Source organism: Indicator indicator, chromosome Z (assembly GCF_027791375.1).
Source record: "Indicator indicator isolate 239-I01 chromosome Z, UM_Iind_1.1, whole genome shotgun sequence".
Taxonomy (NCBI): domain Eukaryota; kingdom Metazoa; phylum Chordata; class Aves; order Piciformes; family Indicatoridae; genus Indicator; species Indicator indicator.
In genome coordinates, this window is record NC_072053.1 from 20711180 (window position 1) to 20736562 (window position 25383).

General features: G+C 41.6%; 1 protein-coding gene across 1 annotated transcript in view; it reads right to left on the bottom strand.

Moving 5' to 3' along the window:
• Positions 1-1893: 1893 nt before the first annotated feature.
• The window catches only part of NADK2 (NAD kinase 2, mitochondrial), a 39944-nt gene continuing 16454 nt past the window's right edge, over positions 1894-25383 (bottom strand). The window contains exons 2-12 of the mRNA XM_054397532.1: positions 19086-19174; positions 18683-18771; positions 16674-16755; positions 15339-15422; positions 13697-13833; positions 11389-11467; positions 6824-6967; positions 4589-4644; positions 4455-4508; positions 3914-4037; positions 1894-2032 (exon numbers count right to left, since the gene is read on the bottom strand). Of these exons, the coding sequence (XP_054253507.1) occupies positions 1894-2032; positions 3914-4037; positions 4455-4508; positions 4589-4644; positions 6824-6967; positions 11389-11467; positions 13697-13833; positions 15339-15422; positions 16674-16755; positions 18683-18771; positions 19086-19174 (1077 nt within the window). The remainder of the gene's footprint in view (positions 2033-3913; positions 4038-4454; positions 4509-4588; positions 4645-6823; positions 6968-11388; positions 11468-13696; positions 13834-15338; positions 15423-16673; positions 16756-18682; positions 18772-19085; positions 19175-25383) is intronic.

Below are 25383 nucleotides of genomic sequence, written 5' to 3' on the forward strand. Positions count from 1 at the left end.
ACGAGGCTGGGGAGAGGCCTTGAGCACAAGCCCTATGAGGAGAGGCTGAGGGAACTGGGACTGTTTAGCCTGGAGAAGAGGAGGCTCAGGGGTGACCTCATTGCTGTCTACAACTACCTGAAGGGAGGTTGTAGCCAGGAGGGGGTTGGTCTCTTCTCCCAGGCAACCAGCACCAGAACAAGAGGACACAGTCTCAAGCTGTGCCAGGGGAGGTTTAGGCTGGAGGTGAGGAGAAAGTTCTGCACAGAGAGGGTGGTTGGCCATTGGAATGTGCTGCCCAGGGAGGTGGTGGAGTCACCATCCCTGCAGGTGTTCAAGAGGGGATTGGACGTGGCACTTGGTGCCATGGTTTAGATAGTCATGAGGTTTAGGGTGACAGGTTGGACTCGATGATCTTTGAGGTCTCTTCCAGCCTTCTTGATTCCATGATTCTATGATTCTATGATTCTTCTACCTGTAAAGATCAGTTTAGCTTTTGTGTTTAGCAAATTGGCCATTCTGGAGAACATTTCCATCAGACCCAAGAACATCTGCTACAGACGTCTTCATTCAAAAGTAGTTTGAAGAAAACTCACTTCTGGAAATAGATCTGTAGTAGGCAGGACAAAACACATTTGTTTCAAGTCATGTAATAGAAGAGCTGCTGCTGTAGAGTCTTTACTTCATCTAATTCTGTACCCTCTATGCAGTTGCACAGCACAAGACTTTCAAAGGCAGTCACAGTTCACAGTTTAAAATATTATCCAAAAAAACACTTGCCTTTCTATAATGAATTTTTCTTTCCATTATCAACTTGCTTACCTAACACATGATCAGAGGCATGGAAAGTGAAAATTAATATGTTGGAATTCAAAAATTCGGCATAGGATTGGAAATGTGTAAAATATATAGTGGGGAGACACAGAATCATATAGTCCAACCCCCTTGCCAAAACAGAATCACCTTATGCAGGCCACACAGGAACACATAGGTATTAATTTGTATTCCAACTACTAGCACCCAGCATATCATATTCTTCTTCAATTATAAAGAAACTCAGAACCTGAAATTCCAAACCATTCAACCTAGTAAGGCCAAATAGCTTTCTTAATGATAGCAACCTACACACACTGTTGTGACTGAACACCTGCTAGCCTGCCAATTCATTCAGCGAACAAGCTATTTCTTACTTTTAACAGATTTCTATAGTTTGTATATTCCTATTAATGGGATCAGGAAAACCCTTGGGTTTCAGGTACCTCCCTGGCCAAAAAGAAAAGAGCTACTTCATTAAAGATGTGATTAGAACAGACTTTTACTTTATATGTAAATCTATAAAGTAGAAAAAATGCTGGAAGAGCAAAAAAAATTGTCACAAGTTGTATGAAACTACAAAGTTGCAAAATTTTTGAAAAGCATACAAAAGTTTTGTATTTCCATTTCTATTACATCAGCATCAGGATTTACCAAAATCTATGTGTCCTTTCATCTAATTGCTAGATTGACAGTCAACTTTTCTACAAAAGTGAATGTATGAAGGTGTTTAGATTTATCAGTCCCAGACTGTTACTAAAAAAATGTACATCTGAATATTTACTGCTACTGACTTAATACTTGAACCCATTTACCTGTGTTGAAAAAGATGGTCTTTCATGTTTGCCTTATAGGTTAAAATAAATTTTAACTGAAATCAGAGAAGAAGACTTCAGATACATTTCTAACCAGATACAAAAGAATTATCAGGCTAAGGTTTCCACAACCCAAAGGAATGAAAAGCATCTCAAGTGTCCTACAAATGCTTTTGCACCCAAAAAGGCCAATTTCCAATATAGTGCAGCATTGTGATGTGCTGCATATCCCCAGGAATTCCCTCTCTGGATCCAAAATTGTTTCAGCAGGAGACACTAGAGTTCTTCATTCTTCCAGCAGAACAGTGCACAGTGCGTCCTCTTTGTCGATCATTATTGAAGCTATCGCCCCATCATTGAACTCAAAAGATGTTCCTCCATCTACAACCATACAAGCATCCCAACAACGGGAACGAACACAGACCCTGCAAAACCCCAAAGAAAGAGTTTTCAGAAAACAGCTTTTAAAAATTAACTATTTCACAAAAGCACTCATCTTAGGACTGCTTCTTGGTCATTCCTTTGTGTGGGTCAGTAAATGGCCTAATCACATGGCAGCGTACTTGGAGAAGAATTTATCATGGAAGGATGGATGGATTTAGAATCCTCCAACCTATCAGTACTTTGTATAGACTCAGCAAAGCATCCAGAAAGGACTGAAGGACTTGTTCAAACAGAGGCTGTTGTCTCATCATTCAGAGAACTGCCTATAACATAACACTTTATAATGAAAGCTGGACTTGAGGCATATTCTTTAAATAAAACTACTCACAATCCCATTTAACAGTGATTTACTTAACCTTTCACAAAAATAGTTCTCAAATAATTTACGATACTAATATATAGTCTTCACGTTAAGTGAAACATGCAGTTTCAACTAGCAATGCTTGGGATTAATATAATCTGGATGTTAATATAGTCTGTTACATATCTCTTACATGAACCATTCACAGAAAGAAGGGTAAGTAATCGCAAGCACAAAGCTCAAGACAAGAATGCTTGCTGGGCAACACCATAAATATGTTTTGCAGCCTGTTACTGTCAATATTATAGTTTGTATCTTTAAGCTGATAAATTTAGCTCATGAAATTTCAGGCAGTTCTTTAAGAGCTGCAGAAGGCAGAATAAAGCTACCAACCATCTTTCTCTTCACTTACCTTTCAAAATGCATTTACTGGAATTTATCTTACTTGAACCTCTCACCACCTCTTAATATTTACTCACTTAAGAACTCACAGATCCAAATGACTAAGAAGCAATAAATGTTTAAAGCCATGATCCATACACAATGGGGATCTAATATTTTAATATTTAGTCACAGTAGCCAGAGATATCCTTTATTACTAAGTCGTAAAACATTGTTGAAACACTGATGTGGCTCAAAAGGAGCAGAATCTGGGTCTCAGTTGAGACAGAGCTCCTTTAGACATCTGACATAAAAGGCTGAATTAGTATCTAATTAACACTGAAATACTGTAGTAATTCTGAACATAAAACTAACAGTTGTGTGCTTTTATATTTAATTGTGGCATGTTCCAGAAAAATCAGCCATAGAATTATTTAGGTTGGAAAAGACCTTTAAGATCATGGAGTGCAACCATGAAGCCAACACTGCCAAGTCCACCACTAAACTGTGTCCCTCAGTGCCACACTTACATGTCATTAAAATGCCTCTAGGTGTAGTGACTCCACCACTTCACTGGACAGCCAGTTTCCATGCTTGATAATCCTTTTGGTGAAGATTTTTTTCCCTAATATCTAATCTAAACATTTCATAAGTTAAAATGACTGAACTATCAAACCATTTATAAGTTGGAGGTGCATCTAGTCCAATCTCTCACTCGAAGCAAGTCTTCAAAGACGGCTTAGGTTGCTTAGGGCCTTGTCCACTCAAGTTCTTAGCGTCTCCAAGGACAGTAATAGCACTACTTTAGATGTCCTGTTATACTGCCTGACCATTCTCACTGTGAAAAAAAATTTCCTTTTTTTTATCAGACCCCCAGATCCTATCATGTCATATGTATTGCCTCATATTCTGCTCTGAAAACATTTTAACTTGGTCACCTCTGTAACCCTCTGATGGTATCTGAGGACAAAAACTAGATCTACCCTGCTTGGTCTTGTCTCCTGCAGCCTAAATGAAAGGCATAACACAACTTGGAAATATTTTCTTCCTGTTCTGATAACACTCAAACCCCTCAAACTGGATGTTGAAAACACTTCAAGAGCAACTCCTGGATCACTCATACTTTGACAAATACAGAGAATGAATTAAATCTGTAGTGACTCTTACAGCAGACACTTACTTTGAAGAGAAACCACGCTGCCGGCTACTTGAAAAAACTCTGTTTACAATAGGTTCCCGAACACTGAAAAACATCTTTGGCTCTTCTGGACTGTAGAGCAAGGACTCATTATAATCATTTGTTACTGTAAATAGAGAAATTATCCATTAGGTTTTCAAGAGAAAATTAAATTATTCTCAAAAACACAGATTCCCCTAAGAAAAACCAGATTCCCTGAGAGGGAAGATTCATCTGCCAAAAAAAATAAAAATTCACTCAAGATTGCTTTCAGTTCTACTGCATGACAAACACTCAACACTCAATAGCTCTCTTCAGGTTATTAAAGTGTCTAAAATCTAAAACAAAAATACGAAAATCTAAGTAAGTGCTTTCATATGAAGTCAGACATTTTTTACCAAATGTGGCTAAATAATGTTTGCAAGAAAGACTAATATTGCAAGAGCACTGAAATACTGAAAGCAGTGCTGAGTATTAAGAGTACAGACAAAATGACCCAGTCAAAGCTAAGATGTCTTAAAGAAACGATGCCTTTTTCACTAACCTTTTTGTACTAATTCCATGTTCAATGGCAAATTCAAACTTCCATGTTTTTTGCCTGTTTCAAGAGAAAGAGCCTCAGTGAGCTAAGATTATCTTTATATAAACTCAACCAGTAATGCCACACTGTTCACTCACCAATCTTAAGGATCTCTTCAACAGCTTGATGTGCTACCTTGTTAATATTATAGGACCTAGACAGAAAAATAGAAGTCTTGTTTGCTAAGGAATACAAAGATGGGAGAAAACCAAAACCAAAACAAACTAAAAAATCTTTCAGACAGATAACTATGTTTAACATTCAGGAAGAAAATAAAACAAAAAATGCTATTAAGTGTGAGCTGACATCAGTTGCTTTAAAAAAAAAATGCTTTAAATTGACTCTTGGTTTGACATCTACCTATAGGTTTGTAAATCTTAGTAATAAAGTGAAATCTTCAGGAAAGAAGAGCATGACACATAGGATGTAGTCTCCTTACCATTAATCCTCCTGCCCTAAAACCTGAAGAATTGCTGATTTAAGTTTGCATTAAAAAAACACTGAAACATGACATTGTACAGATTGTGTGTGTTCTTATCCCTTCTGTCCACCTCTTGCTAATTAATTCCTACTGTTAGTTCTCATTTATGGGAGCTAACATTTCATTACAAATATGTCTTCTTGTTCTTACCCTAAGGTGTGGGCTTGAATCTCACAAGTGTCAGTATATACAGAAAAGGAACAGTCAGATCAGACACTTTTGCCACATTTGGATGCACAGCAAGTCAACATGAAGGCTCAGTCTGAACCAAGTCTAAACTCCAATAAAAGTCTCTTTCACAGGATAAAAAAAGGGATTAGGTACTGATCACAGTCTCTGTGTAGCAATACTGAGAACAGCTCAACTGCGCAGGTCTCAATATAGCTTTAAAACGCTCAGTCCAGGACTTCTGTCATGGCAGTTAAGTATCTCAGACTGCAACAGAATATCCACTATACATCTTTACAGACTACAGTGCTGCTAAGGGTGGTGGTCCAAGGTTCTCTCTTATGCCCACCAGCAAGCCTGAGCAGATGAAACTGAGCAAGGAACTGAGGATGCATACTTTGAAATGGTTCTCTCTCTCATTTAGATATCCTTTTATGCAAGTTTTGGCAGCTGCAGGAAGTACTTGGACATTCAAATGCCTCTTGGTTCTAGGAGGTGTGAAATCTGAGAAGAGCTGGTAAACTACAGGCTAAGAACATCACTCCCCTGAGGCTTGGCCTCAGTTTAGAGGAGTCCAGCAGCACACAGTGATTACAGCAATGGAAATGGGCAACCCTGGAGTTCAGTCCCTGCTTCTAGGACTGCTCAATACAGAGTATATAAGCAATGAAATACCCAAGAACAACTTTGAACTAAAACTGTACATTCCCAAAGTACTGAGCACTAGGAAAGTTCCCCTGGTAGCTGTATGCCAGTTTCATCCTTGGCAGCCTCCAGGACCAAGTTATGCTGACTGAATACAAAATTCTGAATTACAATGAAGAATAAAACCCAGTAACCCTGGTTACAGCATGAATATTCATTTTTTTAAATTTCATTAAAAGCTTCAGTCTTAATTCATCTTAGCCTGCCACACAAATCCAGGGCCTGTTGTACAATTTTAAACTATAAGCAGATTTCCAAATGAAAGAGGCTCTCACTGTACGTGTCACTCACATCTCAAGGCTAAATTGATTAGATTTACATGCAGTACTACTACTAGTTTAAACTGAAGTTAAGGTAAGTTATGCCTTTGATTAAGCTAGCATAGCTCTGTTTGGATGCCCATCTTTAAGAGGAATATTCTGGCAAAAAGTCTGAGCCCTTTTAGTTAAGCCTGAAAGAGGCAAAAGGCTTGGAAGGAGAATGGACAGTAGATGTGCCAGAGAACACTTAACACTGTTTCCAAGTACATGATTTCCCATTCTTCTTAGAGCTTAGGAGTTTTCTGAGCTACTTCATTTAACTATTTTTATCTTAGCAACATGAGTAGTTCAGATATCTCTCCAACATACTCTGCAAGTCAGAGCACAATCTCTGTCCCCGACTACCCCAAATCATTCACCTCCATATGTGGAATGTCCTCTTTCACCAAAATTACACCTAAGGTAAACATCTGTCTTAATAGCTCAGCACTTCAACCCTTCCACCCTCCATGCCTGGAAGTGAGGGGTGCACTGCTCTTCTCATACACTTAAAACAGCCTTGAACCACACCAACGGTGAGCGTATTTGGACGTAACTGGCACATGCTGACTTACCCACAGCCCAAGACAGTCTCAGTATGGACAAAATGCTTAAGGAGAATAGGTCCATCTAGCTTATCTGAAGCAACGTTTTGTATCAAAGCAGCAACATGCACTTACCATGCTTTTGATCCTGTTCCAGTACATACATTAAGTCCTGAACTCTTCTGTTTTTCCCAAGGACCATCATCAACTGATATCTCATAATAGGAGGCCCTATGAAGCGAGAATTTAAAACTGGGTTTGCAGGACTTAAAGTTCTCCCTGCATAAGACAGAACACATAGCCTTATCAGGCACATAAAAATTTAGAGGGGCTAGTTTCAAATCTGGATGAATATTTCACAGGCTTTGAACAGTGCTTCCAATTTGGCAGCCACTTTTGATTCATTGTTTTATAGCAGTGTTTACAGTGGACAAAAGTGATTTGCAGCATGAACTTGTAAGCAGTTTTTCTCAACCACTTTCCATATTAAATTATGCACAAAGAACTCCATAGTTCATCTGGGAATAGCTTTGTATACAAGCAGAATTTGCTGGACTTACAAAAATGAAACGGCAAATACATTAACCTTCCTTGTATAATTGCTGAACTACTGGAAAACCCCCATGTGTATGCTGTGATTTGGTCTCATAAAATTACTTCAGGGAATACTAAAAGGCCAGACAGTCTACAGTCCATTTTAAGCTGATTTCTTGATCACTTCAGTAATTAAAAACCCACTCTGATTCTTCAGTTTTAGTTTTACAAGTCAGCAGGCTTACATTTCTCTCTTTTCTTCCTAAAACTCAAGTGTACTAAGTCTTAGAGCGCATCGCCATTACGCGTGACATTATTCATGTATCAGGGGATTCCTTATGTTAGGCCTAAAGAGACCAGACAATCTCTCTCTGTAAACTTCAGAATATTCAAGAGTACATTTACAAACTAAAGTTGCTACTATTCGTAGTGCCTAATTCAAACAGCATAATATAGTCTTCAGATAATAGATACATTCCTAAGAAAAAGTCACATTCACTGTGTTTGTTACAACTAAGTTTCACATTTCTTAGTATAAGGAACTCACTGAGCTGGTTAGGATGATGAATGTCCCAGTCCGGATAGACCAGGAAAACACCTCTTGAGTATCTGGTGTCAAACACTTTAACATTCTGTATACTCGCTCTTGAGAAGATCGGAAGATAAAAGAACTAGAAGCACTAGGGGTGCACAGCTCTATTCAGTTTCTTTTTTGCAAGCTGTGTGTGAAAGGTGTTTTTTTCCTTTCAGTTTCCTTGTTTTCTTAACTGACAAGCAGAATAGGGCCTCAGAAGAAGCACTTAAAGAGTCATTTTCTCTTAATATATAGCAGACTCATGTATTTGAACCTTACAGAAGAATTGTCTCTGTGACATTATCTAAGTCTTCAAGTGTAAGGTTCTGTTAACACAGCATTTATTACTAGAGAGCTATTCCTACAGGAATTGTGTTCCCTCAATGCTTCTCAGATGTAGAGGAATCAAAAAGCACAATGTATTTTGACACTCTAAAGGAGGGGGCTATTATAAAGTGTTGTAAAGCAGTTCTGTGTTCCTCTGTCACTCTATATTAAGGAAACATTTTAGAATATTGATTTTTAGAATATTGATTTTAGAATACTGATTTAGTAGAAAGCAAAACTGTAACTCTGAGACTAATTCCTTCTGGCAGTCTGAGGCTGCAGTCCAGAAAGAGGATAAAGCACTCATGGAATATTTATACTGTTGTTAGCAGCAATCACAGTGTTCCAGGCATTGTACAAACACTCTGTGTTATGATGTTATACTCTGAAACTGGTTTGTTGGGCCTTTTGGGGTGTTTTGGTTTGGTTTTGGGTGGCTTTGGTTTGTCTTATTGTTTTTTAATACCAAATAAAGAAAGACTCTAAAGTACAAGTAAAAGTTTGGCCAAACCATGTTCAAGAATCATGTTTTAACTCCTTTCCCACAGCCCCAATCACATTCCTACATTCCTTCTTGTTATTTGGCTGGCAGAAATGCATTGATCTTCAGGACAGAAAGGACAGTCAAAAGGTAACCTGGATAATACTGGATAGTACCACTGTTTAGAATCATAGAGTCAGTCAGGGTTGGAAGGGACCACAAGGATCATCTAGTTCCAACCCCCTGCCATGGGCAGGGACACCTCACACTACATCAGGCTGGCCAGAGCCTCATCCAGCCTGGCTGCAAACACCTCCAGGGATGGGGCCTCAACCACCTCCCAGGACAACCCAGTCCAGGCTCTCACCATTCTCATGGTGAAGAACTTCTTCCTCACGTCCAGCCTGAATCTCCCCACTTCCAGCTTTATTCCATTCCCCCTAGTCCTATCACTACCTGATAGCCTAAAAAGTCCCTCACCAGCTTTCTTGTAGGCCCCCTTCAGATACTGAAAAGCCACAATAAGGTCACCTCAGAGCCTTCTCTTCCCCGGACTGAACAGCCCCAACTCTTTCAGTCTGTCCTCACAGGAGAGGTGCTCCAGCCCTCTGTTCATCCTCATGACCCTTCTCTGGACACATTCCAGCATGTCCATATCCATCTTGTAATAGGAGCCGCAGAACTGGATGCAGTACTCCAGGTGGGGTCTCACCAGAGCAGAGTAGAGGGGGAGAATCACCTCCCTTGACCTGCTGGCCACACTTCTCTTGATGCAGCCCAGGATCTGGTTGGCTTTCTGGGCTGCAACTGCACATTGACAGCTCATGTTGAGCTTCTTGTCCACTAGCACCCCCAAGTCCCTCTCCTCAGGGCTGCTCTCAAGCCAGTCACTCCCCAGCCTGTATTTGTGCTTGGGATTGCCTCGACCCAGATGCAGGACCTTGCACTTGGTCTTGTTGAACCTCATGAGGTTGCCTTGTGCCCACCTCTCCATCCTGTCAAGGTCCCTCTGGATGCCATCCCTTCCCTCCAGTGTGTCTGCTGCACCACACAGCTTGGTGTCATCAGCAAACTTGCTGAGGGTGCACTCAGTGCCACTGTCCATGGCACCAACAAAGATGTTGAACAAGACTGGTCCCAGGACTGAGCCCTGAGGGACTCCACTTGTCACTGGCCTCCACTGGGACATGGAGCCATTGACAGCCACTCTTTGGGTGCGGCCATCAAGCCAGTTCTTTATCCATCTTGTGGTCCACCCATCAAACCCATGTGTCACCAGTTTGGAGACCAGGATGTGGTGTGGGACAGTGTCGAAGGCTTTGCTCAAGTCCAGGTAAATGACATCAGTTGCTCATCTATGAAGGTTGTGACCTGCTCATAGAAGGCCACCAGGTTTGTCAGGCAGGATTTGCCCTTGGTGAAGCCATGCTGGCTGTACCCAGTCACCTCTTCACTATTCTTCTGTCTCAGTAGTGCCTCCAGGAGAATCTGCTCCATGATCTTACCAGGCACAGAGGTGAGACTGACTGGCCTGTAGTTTCCTGGTTCTTTCTTCTTCCCCTTTTTGAAAATGGGAGTAATGTTTCCCCTTTTCCAGTCTGTGGGGACTTCGCCAGACTGCCAGGACTTTTGGAATATAATAGAGAGGGGTTTAGCAACCTCCTCTGCCAGTTCTCTCAGTACCCCTGGGTGTATCCCCTCGGGTCCCATGGACTTGAACACTTTCAGGTTCTTCAGGTGATCACGAACCTGATCTTCACTTATGATGGGCAGTTCTTCCTTCTGGTTCTTGCCATTAGCTTCCATGACTATTCCAGGAGTGTGGCTGGAGGACCTTTCAGTGAAGACTGAGGTGAAGAAGTCATTGAGAACCTCAGCCTTTTCCAGGTCACTTGTGACCATTTCACCTGTTTCCTTTCTGAGGGGGCCCACACCTTCCCTAGGCTTCTTTTTGCCATTAATATACCTGTAGAAATTCCTAGTGTTCCCTTTAACCTCCCTGGCTAGATTCAATTCAAACTGTGCTTTGGCTTTCCTAACCAGGTCTCTTGCTGCTCAGGCAGCTTCCTTATATACCCTCCATTCCAGCTGTCCTTTCCTCCATTTCTTGTAGAGCTTCCTTTTAAGTGATAGTGTGTCCAGCAGCTCCTTGCTCATCCAGGCAGGCCTCCTAGCATTCTTCCCTGCTTTTCTCTTTATTGGTATACATTGCTCCCGGACACAGAGGAGTGATACTGACAGTAATTTCTTAGAACAAGGAAATAAGGGTTTTTTTGCACAATGACAACGTTTCTGCCAAAAGTTTCTGATACCTTTGCCTCTGATGACAAAAAGGAGTACTTGATCATGCTATAAGCTACTTCTGCCTGGTCATGCTAAAAGCTTTTTCTGCTTGGTCATGCTAAAAGCTTATGAAATGATATTGAAGAGGAGATGCAGGAGAGGAGGTATTTTAAGTACAAATATTTAAATCTTCAGCCCACTGTAAAGATAGAAGGCATTCAATTACATAAGAACTAACCAGGAAAGATGTAAAATAATGAAGATGAAAGGAAATGACCAGGAATAATGAAAGAATGGCCAGACAGAAAGGTAGAAAACCAGAAACTAACATCACTGTGCTTACATCTCTGAAAATATACTTTGTAATCAGCAACAATAATCAGTGTTATATATTCATGGAGTAGAACTGAAATTTGACAGTAAAGACTGTCACTGAGTCTCCACTGCAATGTCACAAAAAGAAGTGAAGTCATTTACGCCCTCCTTCAACAACAAACATACCTGGATGAAAGAGATTCCCCAATGAAGACTTCATTGAGTGCTCTCACCGGTAAAAGATGTGGACCAGAAATGTCAGATCCTGTAGATAATGAATATAACAGTTTTTAACCATGGCTTGAAACCCCAGATTTTCAAAACAAATCACAACTCAATGGAGGATACACTATGGGTTTGTGCTAGAGACGTAGTGCCTGATTTTCTTCAAGGGCTCAATTTTTCACTGATTTACATTGCAGCCAGTCACTGCTCTTTACTGATACTATAAATACTTGAAAAAAGGTCAACAAGGCAATGACACTTACGTTCAGACACTACTTTCACTGAAAACCGATGGGCAGTCAGAAAGATTGAAGTCTTCTGTCAAATCACTCTTCCAGTCTAGTTACATTCACTCACAGTGACTTAACAGACACTTCGAATAAGAGTTCAAAGAATTATACTTTATCGAATCATGGAATCATAGAATCAGTCAGGGTTGGTAGGGACCACAAGGATCATCTAGTTCCAACCCCCTGCCATGGGCAGGGACACCTCACACTACAGCAGGCTGGCCAGAGCCTCATCCAGCCTGGCTGCAAACACCTCCAGGCCTCAACCACCTCCCTGGACAACCCAGTCCAGGCTCTCACCACTCTCATGGTGAAGAACTTCTTCTTCACATCCAGCCTGAATCTCCCCACTTCCAGCTTCATTCCATTCCCCTTAGTCCTATCACTACCTGATATCCTAAACAGTCCCTCCCCAGCTTTCTTGTAGGCCCCCTTCAGATACTGGAAGGCCACAAGAAGGTCACCCCGGAGCCTTCTATTCTCCAGACTGAACAGCCCCAACTCTTTCAGTCTGTCCTCATAGGAGAGGTGCTCCAGCCCTCTGATCATCCTCATGGCCCTTCTCTGGACACATTCCAGCATGTCCATATCCCTCTTGTAATAGGGGCTCCAGAACTGGATGCAGTACTCCAGGTGGGGTCTCACCAGAGCAGAGTAGAGGGGGGGAATCACCTCCCTTGACCTGCTGGCCACACTTCTCTTGATGCAGCCCAGGATCTGGTTGGCTTTCTGGGCTGCAACTGCACATTGACAGCTCATGTTGAGCTTCTCATCCACCAGCACCCCCAAGTCCCTCTCCTCAGGGCTGCTCTCAAGCCAGTCACTCCCCAGCCTGTATTTGTGCTTGGGATTGCCTCGACCCAGATGCAGGACCTTGCACTTGGTCTTGTTGAATCTCATGAGATTGCCTTGTGCCCACCTCTCCAGCCTGTCAAGGTACCTCTGGATGCCATCCCTTCCTCCAGCGTGTCTGCTGCACCACACAGCTTGGTGTCATCAGCAAACTTGCTGAGGGTGCACTCGATGCCACTGTCCATGGCACCAACAAAGATGTTGAACAAGACTGGTCCCAGGACTGAGCCCTGAGGGACTCCACTTGTCACTGGCCTCCACTGGGACATGGAGCCATTGACAGCCACTCTTTGGGTGCGGCCATCAAGCCAGTTCTTTATCCATCTTGTGGTCTATCCATCAAACCCATGTGTCACCAGTTTGGAGACCAGGATGTGGTGCAGGACAGTGTTGAAGGCTTTGCTCAAGTCCAGGTAAATGACATCAGTTGCTCATCTATGAAGGTTGTGACCTGCTCATAGAAGGCCACCAGGTTTGTCAGGCAGGATTTGCCCTTGGTAAACCCATGCTGACCATAGAGTAATTTATACCATAGGGTAATTGAGGGGATTAACAAATTATTCCTGTTGACTGAGGGCATCTCAGTGAGGAAATGCTAGACAGAAGTTAAGGACAGAATCATTCATCTTAAATTCATCATAAAGAAAACATTTCAGCTACCTAGGGAGAAGATTCTCACTTCTAGCTTCTCATTTGCTTGCTGAGAGTCTGTGACCAGCTTTTTCAGTTGTGAAGTAACCTACCTCAAACTTAGCGCAAGCTAGGAGTGTGCAGACACACACAGACACAATATGGAGCAGCTAACTACAAATGTCTATAGTAACCCTGAGACAGCATTTTTTAAAAGCTCACGTATTTTGTCAGCAGATAATACTATTTAAAAACATCTCTAAACTAACTGTTAATACTGAAAACTGATTCTAAGTGTACAGTCCAGAACAAACATGTAGAAACAAAAAATACTCCCTTCTAAAAACCTAAATCTGAGTCTTCAGCTAATGAGAGCTGTCTGTCTGCCTCTCAAACACTGCAACCACATTTCAACTCCTTCAGTTCTTAGCAATCTTCATCTCCTATTTCAAGTCATCACAGCAAAGTGATTATATTCTGGTCAGATTTTAACCTACTTTGATCTTGGAATCTTTCATTTATGTGAGCCCTGCTGTGTTGCTCTTGGCTCAGCTGCTGTTCATGTAAATCTACAGGGGCTGGGTTAATACCAGTTCCTTCAAGATACAGTCGGATTCTTTGCCGCCACTGCCACCTTGGAGAGGAGAAGAATTTGGTATCAGTAGCTGAAATATTCATTACATAATTAGACAGTATCAGAGAGTCTTGACTCCCAAAGAAGAGTTTCTTAAAATTAGAAGACAAATATATTCAAAGTCACATTTAAAGTTTCATAGCTTTCACTGTAATTTTTAGTTTTAGAAAATTAATTTATAATGTAAATACTCTAAAATTATCCATTTTCTAACTATCCTTTTTTTTGTTAAGTGTAAAACAAGAGGACACAGGCCAAAAGTAGACTACAAAAATTATTAATAACTCCTCTTTTTAGGCATGTGATCCTATCTTAGGAATTCATGACTGATGCAATGATTTTGAGAACAAGCTCTCAGGATTTCATACAGAATACATGCTGTATTTTTACCACCTTTTATTTCTATTTGTAGCTGTCCAGAAAAGCAGCTCTATCCACCCATTTATACATAAAGGCCACAAGCATCCCCTCATTTTAAGAATCTCTCCTACCCTAGGAACTTTAGGATGCCTATGAGGAATTCAAATGAAGAAAGACAGGGACATAAAAGACAATCTTCCTCAGGCTGTTACAACATTCAGGTTTGTTTTTTTTTTTCCTAGAGGTGGTATCAATTCCTTTTTCCTCCTACAGTTTAGACACTATATAAAACAGTTACAGTAGCTTTGATTAAGAAAGCAAATCACAAAGGAGAGTTAAGAGCACATCTTTTCCCAGTTCATACTGTTGATACCTGAGTGACATTAACCAGTTTCCTAAAATTACAGTAAAGAAAGGCTTACACTTTATATAACTACCTTAATAGTTTTTCCTCCTTGCAGAGCTTCATTTGACACATCTTTAGTATAGCTACCTACCTGCCCTTAAATTCCAAGTGTGGTTTTAGGTAGTTATGTAGACAGCATGCATTGAGTATCACTGTGCCAGCCTCCTCAAAGTGCTCATGCTAGAACAGGTCAAAACTCCCAGAAAATAAAAAAATGGGACTGTACTTCTATTATAGCTCTAGTCTGATATCCTGTTACACCACTGACCATCAAAAAAGAATTATGGGTAGTGTGACATAGTTTGCCATTTATAAATCAATAGTGCTGGGTTTTTTCATGGGACTGCAAGGTAAGTGCTTACACACATTGTTGCACTGACTGATACCGCAAGGATAATGAGAAAAGACAATCCCACTTTTCCACTTTCTGGCACTTCACTGTCCTTAAGCAACTCTGAGCTATCAGAAGCTCTTCCAGACAGGCTGATCCAGTGCAATCAGAGACTGAAGGTCAAAACAAGAGCCTTTTTGCTGAAATTGGCAGTCACTTTTATCTTTTGTCCTCCAATCTCACTCCTGACCACAAATTCATTTCTCAACATGGTAGACATCTACACAGAACTCATAATCTGAGGCATTAGGATCTCACTAAGCATCATCTACTCCTTAGGAAGTGCACACCATTAAGTATTTTTCAACCATATTATGTTTTACAAAACCAAGGATCAGTGAATCCTACCTGAACTCACCACGATAAAGCTTCTGCAGTGCTTCAGGAAATGAGTGTGTATATCTCACAGGCAAGCATAAGTGGCCCTCTGATCTGTTAGCAAAAGGGACAACAAAAATGACAGTACAGCTATAAGGACTCGGTACCTTTAAAACAAAACAAAACATGAAACAAAACAAGGACCTCTTTCTGTTACATAAAACAAAGCTAGACTTTGACCTTTATGAACATATACTATTCCTACATAACAGCTCATCAGCAATAACACACCTCTTTCAGCTCCTGAGGTGTATGTGTGTGAGACAGGATGTGTCTCACACTTTCCTTTAAAAACTGGCTGTTCAGCTACTAATCCTGCAGGAATATGAAGGTACTAATATAGTTCCTGTAACCATGGTTCGAGGCAAGGAATTGAAGCTTAATAAACATTGCAAGTTAAAAAGAAAATTTCCTCCATTTATACACCAGTTAGTGATACAAGACAGGTAAGCAACATGCCTAAGATCACAAGAATCTCCTGTCAATGCCAAAACATTAAACACTGCTCCCTTTTCACGAGTGGTATTTGATAGCTGCAGGCACTTGCTATTTGAACCCTGCTATTCAGGCTTCATAAAGTAGAGTATCTATTCACAGCATCTGAAAAGTGGCCACAACCTTCCTATCTCTTGAGATTAAATTCACTTGTAATATTAAAAGCAGAAACCTAAATCTGGAAATCTCAGCAGACAGAGCCTTAGTGAATGCTGAGATTTATCTGCCACCCATTTGAAGGTTATACCAGCCATGCAGGACTGCATCCACCTGCCCATATCAGTCTTCAGGATAGGTGGATGCAACTCGTAGAGTTTATAATAGGACATTAACTGGCTGTGGAGACTGTGTCCTCTTAAGACATGGCATGGCCTACCAGAAAAAACTCCTTAATCTGAGGCCCTATCAGATTTCCAGTAGAATTTACATCTTTTTAAAGAAATCCATTTTCTGTGTGCTTAGGCACCAAATTTAGTTGGCTTTGTTCCTGTTTCCTGTTCTATACTGCCTTCTGTAGTTGCAAAGTTTTGGTTAGAGATAGAAGCTAATTAGCTTCAAGTGCTGTTACCCTGGTATGTGAAAACAGCTCTGGCAGTTTAACAGTCATGCTTATCCAATACTTTGTAACTTTGTAACAGGGTAACTTTGGGGAAACTTCTTAACAAAACAGCAGGATCACTTGATATTTACAGTGCACTAAGCCAGACATTTAAGCTACCAAATGCTGCAAGCATGCCTCATGCATCATGAGCACAAATGCAAATTGTGCCTGGTATTAATGAAGTACTGCCTTCCCAAATGTGTTTTTACCTTTCAGGATCAGTATTTATTCCAATAACTGGTTTAAATTTATCAAAGACCTTACTGGCTGCCAACAACATTGTACCATCTCCTACAGAAAAAAACAGAACAAAAGTTAGTTTCACTTTACTTTCTAGTATCTGAAACAAAACAGTCTCACATGTACTGAAGCATTATCGCTATTGACTCTTCTATCAACAACTGATGAGGTAAGCTGCACAAAAATAAAATGGGACCACAAAACTACTGACACCTTTCAAAGCAGAGTAGTGACAACTGAATTTAACATGAAAAATGTAATTGGAAAAAATATGGCTTATCTGACAGCTGTACATAATTTGACAGGAGCAAGTTTGAGAAGATATTTATGGAAAAGTCTGCATGTTTATCAGCTTGTAAAAAATTTAAGGAAATAAATTCATAAAGTATTGTTAATCAAAGCCACAGGAGACAGAAAATAACATCAAATTTGATATTACTTCATGTGGATTACATGAAAACAACTACTTTAGTTTCATCTCTGTTGCTCTGCTAGAAGCCACAATTTAAAGGTCTTACTTGGGCCCCAATAGGCACACTTGACAAAGCAGTCTTAGATAAAACTGTTGAAGTGAAAATCTTTTAAGTGTCACTGGTTTCTTGAAATATTGATATTCTTTCCTGCCTGTCAAACAGGACAGCTGAATCAGTCCTTGCACGAAATACAAGCTTTGAAAACTTCAGATGATGTATCACTTCCCAGCTGTGTACCACATAACCATGACAAATGTTGCCACAGACAAATAGGCATTTTAATCTCCAGCTTAGAGGAGTCATGTGAAATCTATGGGAGTTTGTTAGGATGCTTCAGGAATGTACACGTGTCCCTTTCTACCCATTCCGCATAGTAACCTTTGCTAAGGGCAAAGTAGACCAGTACAGAGGAAAGAAAGGCAGAGCAGTGGTAAAGTCTAATGGCCACAGATGGCTGAACATTATGTCAGAGCCCAGCAACATACTACATATTTCACAGAACCACAGAATTGCCTAGATTGGAAAAGACCTTTAAGACCATTGAGCCCAATCATTAACATAACACTGACTAAACCATATCCCTAAGCACTATGTCTACACAATTCCAGGGATGGGGACTCCACCACTGCCCTGGGCAAGCCTTTCAATGCCTGATCACCCTTTCAGTAGTGAAATTCTTCCTAATATTCACCTTAATTAGCCCTTGGTACAACAGGAGGCCATTTACTCTTGTTACTTGGTTCAATGGGGTTGTTGTGACCAAATCTGGCATTTGGCCTTAGTGAAATTCCAAACAATTGGCCTTGGCCCATCAATGCAGTCTGACCATGAGCAGCCAAAATCACAAAAATAACACTGAAATAACTGCTGTGATCCAGTGTTAAAAAGAAACAACTTGGCTGCTCTGTTGGTTAGCAGCTCTGTTGGTTCATTTGAAAACCTCCAGTCAGTGGTACGGGCCGCTCAAAGGTTGCATACTTTGACTTCTATCATCCAAGATACTCCAGTCACCAGAATTAAGTGTGAAAGCAAGAAAGACAGTTTGAGAAAGGGGAGGAAAAAGTTGTATGTTAGTCCACCTCATATATGAAAACCCAAGAAGTAGGGTTTATGGCTATGCATAATCACAGGACATGAAGCACTGTATCTTCTTTACTAGAAAACTTACAAAGTCCACAGTTAATACTGTTTTACACAAGACAATTGAGTGTTGTCAAGGTGGTCATGCACTGGGATTCAACTCCCAGTGCTACAATTTTAGATACTAAAAGCAGAGAGAATGACAGAATCTCAAGACATTTTAGACTGGAAGCAACCCTAACAAATCAACCAGTCCAACCTTCAATTGTCACAGCCATTTTATTTTGCCATATTTTCTGACAATTAGGTAAGAGATTTGTTTTCTCAATGTGCATACCCACACATGCTTCAAACACTGCAAAATATTTTTGAAAAATGTATAAAAATATACTGAAATAAATCCTTCTCCCTTCCCTGAAGCGTACCTCCTGCTGATATAACAGCATCTGCCCATCGAACTGTCTCTTCATTATATTCTCGACGTTTAACAAGACGAACTTCTATCCTCTCGTTCCTACAAAGTGCAGAAAAAGCTTGTATGTGTCCTGTATTGCTCCTTGTCACATCATTCTGAAAAACTGACATGTAATTAAGGACCAATTACAGTGGCATTTGGCCTGTAAGCATTTGACACGCAAATCCTTTACATCTTTTTGTTTGTTTTCAGGATAATGTAATTGTTTCAGGAATGACTGGTCATCTGCATCATCCTGGTTTCAGTATTCTTATTTTATTAGAACTTGTAGCACAAAGCTTCCTTTCATTGTTTCACACAACCCACAGTTATTTGCACTGTGTCTGAAATACTCAACATCCACGCATTCTTACCGTAAACTGTCTACAAGATGTTCCACATTTTTTGTATGAATGCGATGCCGCTCCAGTAGACCAGCATAGTTAGATCCCTTCAAGGCAAGCTGTAGGAAATAAAATAATTTTGTCAAAGTTAATCACTACAGTAAGTGCTCTTGAATAATACAAATAGAAGCTATGAAAACCATGTAATTTATCTCAGCAGAGACATGTGCTTTTAGAAGCATTCCATTACTTGCATCTATATACACATACCAGTCAGCCTCCATTAAGCAGTTCACCACATGAGTTACATGGCTGCGGTAGTCAAGAATCACAGACCTTTTAAGGGCTCTATACAAATAAGCAAACAAGTATGCTACACTGTCTTCTGTGCCACTTCAGACACTTTGCTTTCCCTGAATCTGCTAAGTAATTTAAACTGTAGGTAATATCTACATAAAATATTAAATAACTATACTCCTGTCACGCACTCAGAATTATAAACACTGCGCTACAGAGGACAACAACAGAAAAAGCAACAAGAATTATAATTTTGAAAATAAGATTCTTTGAAATATGTAGACCATTAACTTTCACATTGTATGGGAGCACCGCCAAGTGCTGACAAAGGTGACATTTCCCCTGCATCAAAAAAAGCTTAAGGACAATCTACCTTCTACCATTGATACCATCCCTGGATTACAGACCAGATTTTTCAAAGAAATTCACATCAATAAGACAAATAGTATTTAGCAATTGCATTCTAGTAGCACTCTCCTTGGAAGTTGGAGAATTTAAATACTTCATCTTAACCTTGACACACTTGCAGTTCATACAGGCTGGGAGCTATAATTGCTGGCTGAAGATCAGATATTTTGAAACAAATTTCTGTGAGACTAATTCAGTCACCGACTCTATGCATTCATTCTTCACCTCACTTTGTGCTCATCTGCATGTTTTCATGGACATTAAGCAAGCAGAAGAAAGAGTGAAAAAGAGGTTAAGCAAATGGAGTTTATTGATACATTCAAAAAAGTGATCCGGCTTTGAGCAGGCTAGACAAGATGACTTTCTGAGGCTCCTTCTAGCATGAATCATTATACAATTATTCTGCCATTGCTTACTATTCCCCAACCAATGAAAACCAATTTACTAGCACAGAAACAGAATTTCTCCTTGAGTTTGTGAAGAGAAATTCACGCATGCCAGAGGCTTTGAACAGGCATTTCCAGCAATTTATTCAAGTGCCTTTACTCAAAGTTGCATACTGTTCCAAGAGAAAGTGGGTGCCAGTCAGCCACATCTAATCTCATGTCCACAGAGACTACCATACCACAGAACTACACGGAAAAGGGGAGAGGACTGACACGATACGGCAATTACAGTTAACTGCAATCCAGCAAATACAATCTTTATTCATCTTACATCTGCTAATGTCAAGAAATCCAACCATGAGCTATGCATGAAATCAGTCTTGGTGCTGAAGAAATTCCAGAAAAGAATGGAACTGGCCACTCTGGAATGACATTAGTGTCCTGCTCAGTGTGTTAATCAGTGATTAACTTGCAGGAAAAAAATCTTTAGGTGGTCTTACAGCTGGGGTCAGGAAAGCACCTCCAACAGAGAGGCTCCTGGATGTTGTCTTGATGCCACCAACAGCGCTACAGGCAGACAGTGTGAGTAGATGCGCTTATTTAGACTCACACAAGTGCACGGGTGATTAGAGAACATCCAGATAATGCTTTTGGATAATTTTCACAAAACCTGATACTACTGGTTTACAGGGGCATGGCGTGTTATGTTCCATTAATAGCCTCACACACTTAAATCCTTCCTATTACCCAGCAACAACGTTTCTGCACATCCATATGTCTCTTGCTCTTTAAGAGTTCATGGTGTTACACTGGTAACCTGAAGTGCCACTGTGCGGCCATGAGGAGGGAAAGACTATGCAAGGCTATAGGCAGTTACTGCATTGCCCATAGCTGCATCTGCTTCAGCCTCTCATGATCCATTTGGAGTAGAAAGTGGAAAGCAGAAAAGTATAGTTATTCACCTCCACAGATAACATCTGCTGCTGCACATAATACATCTAATTTGCTAGAAGAGGGTTTTTCAATTGCATATTTGAAGCACAAATTGACCTCGTTTTACCACGAGAAAGAAAAAGAAATCCACATGAAATAGTCTTTAAAAATTCAACTGCTACTAGAATCAGTGCTTGCATCCAGGCTTCCTCTAGAAATATCCACTGTGAATGAAACAAGCAGCCTGCCCACTGCAGCATACGTGTTTCCAGCTGCTATTTTGACAGACTGTTAGTTCCACACACAACAGAAACTGCAAAGTTCTTCCAATTTTATGTGCCTCATTTATTTGGCTAATTTGTCAGCATGCTATCTTTCAGCTTGGTTGAAGAGAGCTTTTATCTCGGAATAAGGACAGTGTAATAAATCTCTGTATGACCATTTGGAGGCTTATGAGCCACCAACACCACTGTTGAGCCTACAACTAACATTTCATTGGCATTAGTAGCAAAGAAAGGTACAGAGAGTGTCACTTCTATGGAACAGAGTCTGATCTGTTCTGCACCTTACACACATCTTAGGTGTGTTAAATTATTTCATCAACAGCTTCGGAAAGCAGAGTTGGATGCTCAGTAGTTAAATTGCCAGTATTCTGACAGCTGTACTTCTAGGTTTGCTAAGAGCAGCACTGCAGAAGAGGTACTTTGTGCTCTATAAAAATCAAGCAGGTATCACTAAGCATAAGATAAATCAAAAGTTAGGGCCTTGATTTTAGACAGCTAAGATACATCTACGTAATTAATGAATGGTCCTAATCTACAAAAGACTCCAGAGATTAAAACACCCTGTTCATCTCTAGCCTCATCCCTCTAGCTTAAGAGATAAATAACTCACAAGTTCAGTCACCTAAGAACTCAGAGAGAAACAAGCTGCCTGAACCTCTGCTATATAGGTATTACACACAAACATAAATCATCAGCCACTCTTCATGCAACTGTGCCAAAGAACCAGAAATGCCTATGGGCCTTGTGGTCACAGACCACAAAAGGTGGGAAAGGCACTTGGAGATCATCTTGTCTAAAACCCCTGCTCATGCTTGGTCACCTGAAGCTGTATGCCCAGGAGGATGTCCAAAGGGCAAGATCTTTACAGGTGGAGTCTTGTTGAGTTGAATCTGCTGATGTGTATTCAATACAATGCTGCCATCATGCCAACTTCAAAATGAAAGTGTTGGCTGAAGTAAAATATCATGGGGCTTGAAGTTCAGGTTGTAACATGAGAGGCTTCCTGTTCTGGTTGCTGCTTCCAGTTTCTGGGCTTGGGGTGTTGGTCTTTATTGCTGTCTGGCTGCTGTGTGCTTGGATGGCGGAACCATTTCATCACTGGCTTCTGCTGCTGCTTCTGCTTTTGCTAAGCTCATTGTATAGCACATGATCTCATTAACCCTTTTATCTCAACTCACATGTTTTTTTTATGTTACTTTCCCTTCCATTTGCGTGTGTGGGGCTTGCTTGTGAGAGCATGCTGTGTTAACCCAGGACAGACCATTTTTTGGAACCCAACATGGAGCTCAAAAAGCAGGCTGTCTTAACCAAGACAGTCTCTTTTGGCAGGAGATGAAAAGGCTGAGATAATGAGAAGTGAGGTAACAAGATTCACTTAAGGCTTGAGGCTTGTTAAGGGAGTTTTATATATGTTTGTTGTTGTTTTTCCTGTGGTATGTTCATGGTGTTGATGCATTTGCTTTACCAGGGCAGCTGGGGTTGATGTGCACTTGTATTCGATGTGCTCTGTGTGGTGATGCTCATTATCTCAGCCAAATGGCTTAAAGCTACATTCTTGCTGTGCTGGTTACTGGCATATTATGGTACGGTAATTCCACTAGCCACTTGGTTTAGATGTAATCCCACCCAATTGATGGGCTGGCTTTTATTCAGAGTGATACAGGTCTTTCCCAAGAACACCACCTGGAGATCTGCCCTGAGGCTAGATATTTATGAGTGGCAGGGTGTGGGGGAGAATACAGGCAAGTGTGTAGGTCAGTGGTCACTTCCAGTGTTTTGAAATTTCATCCTTGAGCAAGTGCAAAATCCTGACAAGATGGTGAAATGCTTGGGAAAAGTCTGTTGTCAGCCCAGAAGTTCCCAAGAGACAGAAATCACTGCAATGTGTTGGGATCTGGTCCATGCCTATTGAGCCTTTGTCATGCCTGTTCAGAGCAAGCAGCACAAGAGAAGGTCTCTGAACCAACAGCAGGCATGGCAGCTGTACATGAGAACCAGCCTGTGCCAGTATTGGTTGCCCCTGTATAGAAGAGGAAATATACAAGGAAAGCAGCTCATCTGGCAAAGGATGAGAATTAATCAAGGTCATCAAAAGAACAAGAGGAAGAGCTGGAGTGGTCACTTGGTCTTTATCTCTGGCTTTGGTCTTAAGATGGCCAAGGGCAAATGGTGGATGAAACAAGGAGTAGCCCCCAGCAATGCAAGGGAAGACTCTCTTCCTCTGTACAGACCTGTGTTTCCTCTGTGAAAGAACTGTCCCCAAAGCTCAAGTGAACCCAAGAGAGTATGTTCTATTCCCTACATGTATGCTCTCATGTTGATGTAGTCTACCTGGACTTCAGCAAGGCCTTTGACACTGTCCCCCACAGCAAACTCTTGGCCAAACTGGCAGCTTGTGGCTTGGACAGCAGCACTCTGCACTGGGTTAGGAACTGGCTGGAGGGCCGAGCCCAGAGAGTGGTGGTGAATGGTGCCACTGCCAGCTGGCAGCCTGTCACTAATGGTGTCCCCCAGGGATCAGTGCTGGGCCCCATCCTGTTCAATATCTTTCTTGATGATCTGGATGAGGGGATTGAGTCCATCATCAGTAAATTTGCAGATGACACCAACCTGGGAGCAGGTGTTGATCTGTTAGAAGGTAGAAGGGCTCTGCAGAGGGACCTTGACAGGCTGGACAGATGGGCAGAGTCCAACAGGATGGCATTCAACAAATCCAAGTGCCAAGTGCTCCACTTTGGCCACAACAACCCCATGCAGAGCTACAGGCTGGGGTCAGAGTGGCTGGAGAGCAGCCAGGCAGAAAGGGACCTGGGGATACTGGTTGACAGCCGCCTGAACATGAGCCAGCAGTGTGCCCAGGCGGCCAAGAGAGCCAATGGCATCCTGGCCTGCATCAGGAATAGTGTGGCCAGCAAAAGCAGGGAGGTCATTGTACCCCTGTACACAGCACTGGTTAGGCCACACCTTGAGTACTGTGTCCAGTTCTGGGCCCCTCAGTTTAGGAAAGATGTTGAATTGCTGGAGCATGTCCAGAGAAGGGCAACGAGGCTGGTGAGAGGCCTTGAGCACAAGCCCTATGAGAAGAGGCTGAGGGAACTGGGACTGTTTAGTCTGGAGAAGAGGAGGCTCAGGGGTGACCTCATTGCTCTCTACAACTACCTGAAGGGAGGTTGTAGCCAGGAGGGGGTTGGTCTCTTCTCCCAGGCAACCAGCACCAGAACAAGAGGACACAGTCTCAAGCTGCGCCAGGGGAGGTTTAGGCTGGAGGTGAGGAGAAAGTTCTTCACAGAGAGAGTGGTTGGCCATTGGAATGTGCTGCCCAGGGAGGTGGTGGAGTCACCATCCCTGCAGGTGTTCAAGAGGGGACTGGACATGGCACTTGGTGCCATGGTTTAGATAGTCATGAGGTTTAGGGTGACAGGTTGGACTCTATGATCTTTGAGGTCTCTTCCAGGAATCTTCTTGATTCTGTGATTCTATGTTTCATCCATGAGGAGCAGCCACCTCCTTGTCCAAGGGAGAGAACCTGGAAGGTACACACCACAGCACACCCTGTGGCTTTACTTTTCCCCTGTGGCTTTAGTAGATACAGATGGACAGTCTACCCTGATACCATCAAACCTACGACGGGTGGAATATGTATTTCTGGCATGTCAGGCAGATGCAGGCAGCTGGATATGTTGGAAGCAGAGCATCAGAATGGAAATCAGAGTTTGCTTTCACTTGGAGGGGTGGAAGGAGTCACTGGAATCAACTGCTGCAGGGGTGGAAACACAGGCCCACCATTTGGACTGGTCATGGACTGATCCAGACTGTACTGGAACAGGGTGGAGCTCCAGAGCATTTGCAGTCTTCTGTGTACCGCAAGGCGATATCATTTTGAGTGAGAATGGACAGTGAACAATGTAAGATATCTTCTGTGATGTTCATTGCTGCTGGGCATGCTATAAATGGTATAGAATAAGGGGTGAATAATGTCATGGGTTGAGTTGAATCTGCTGATGTGTATTCAATAATATG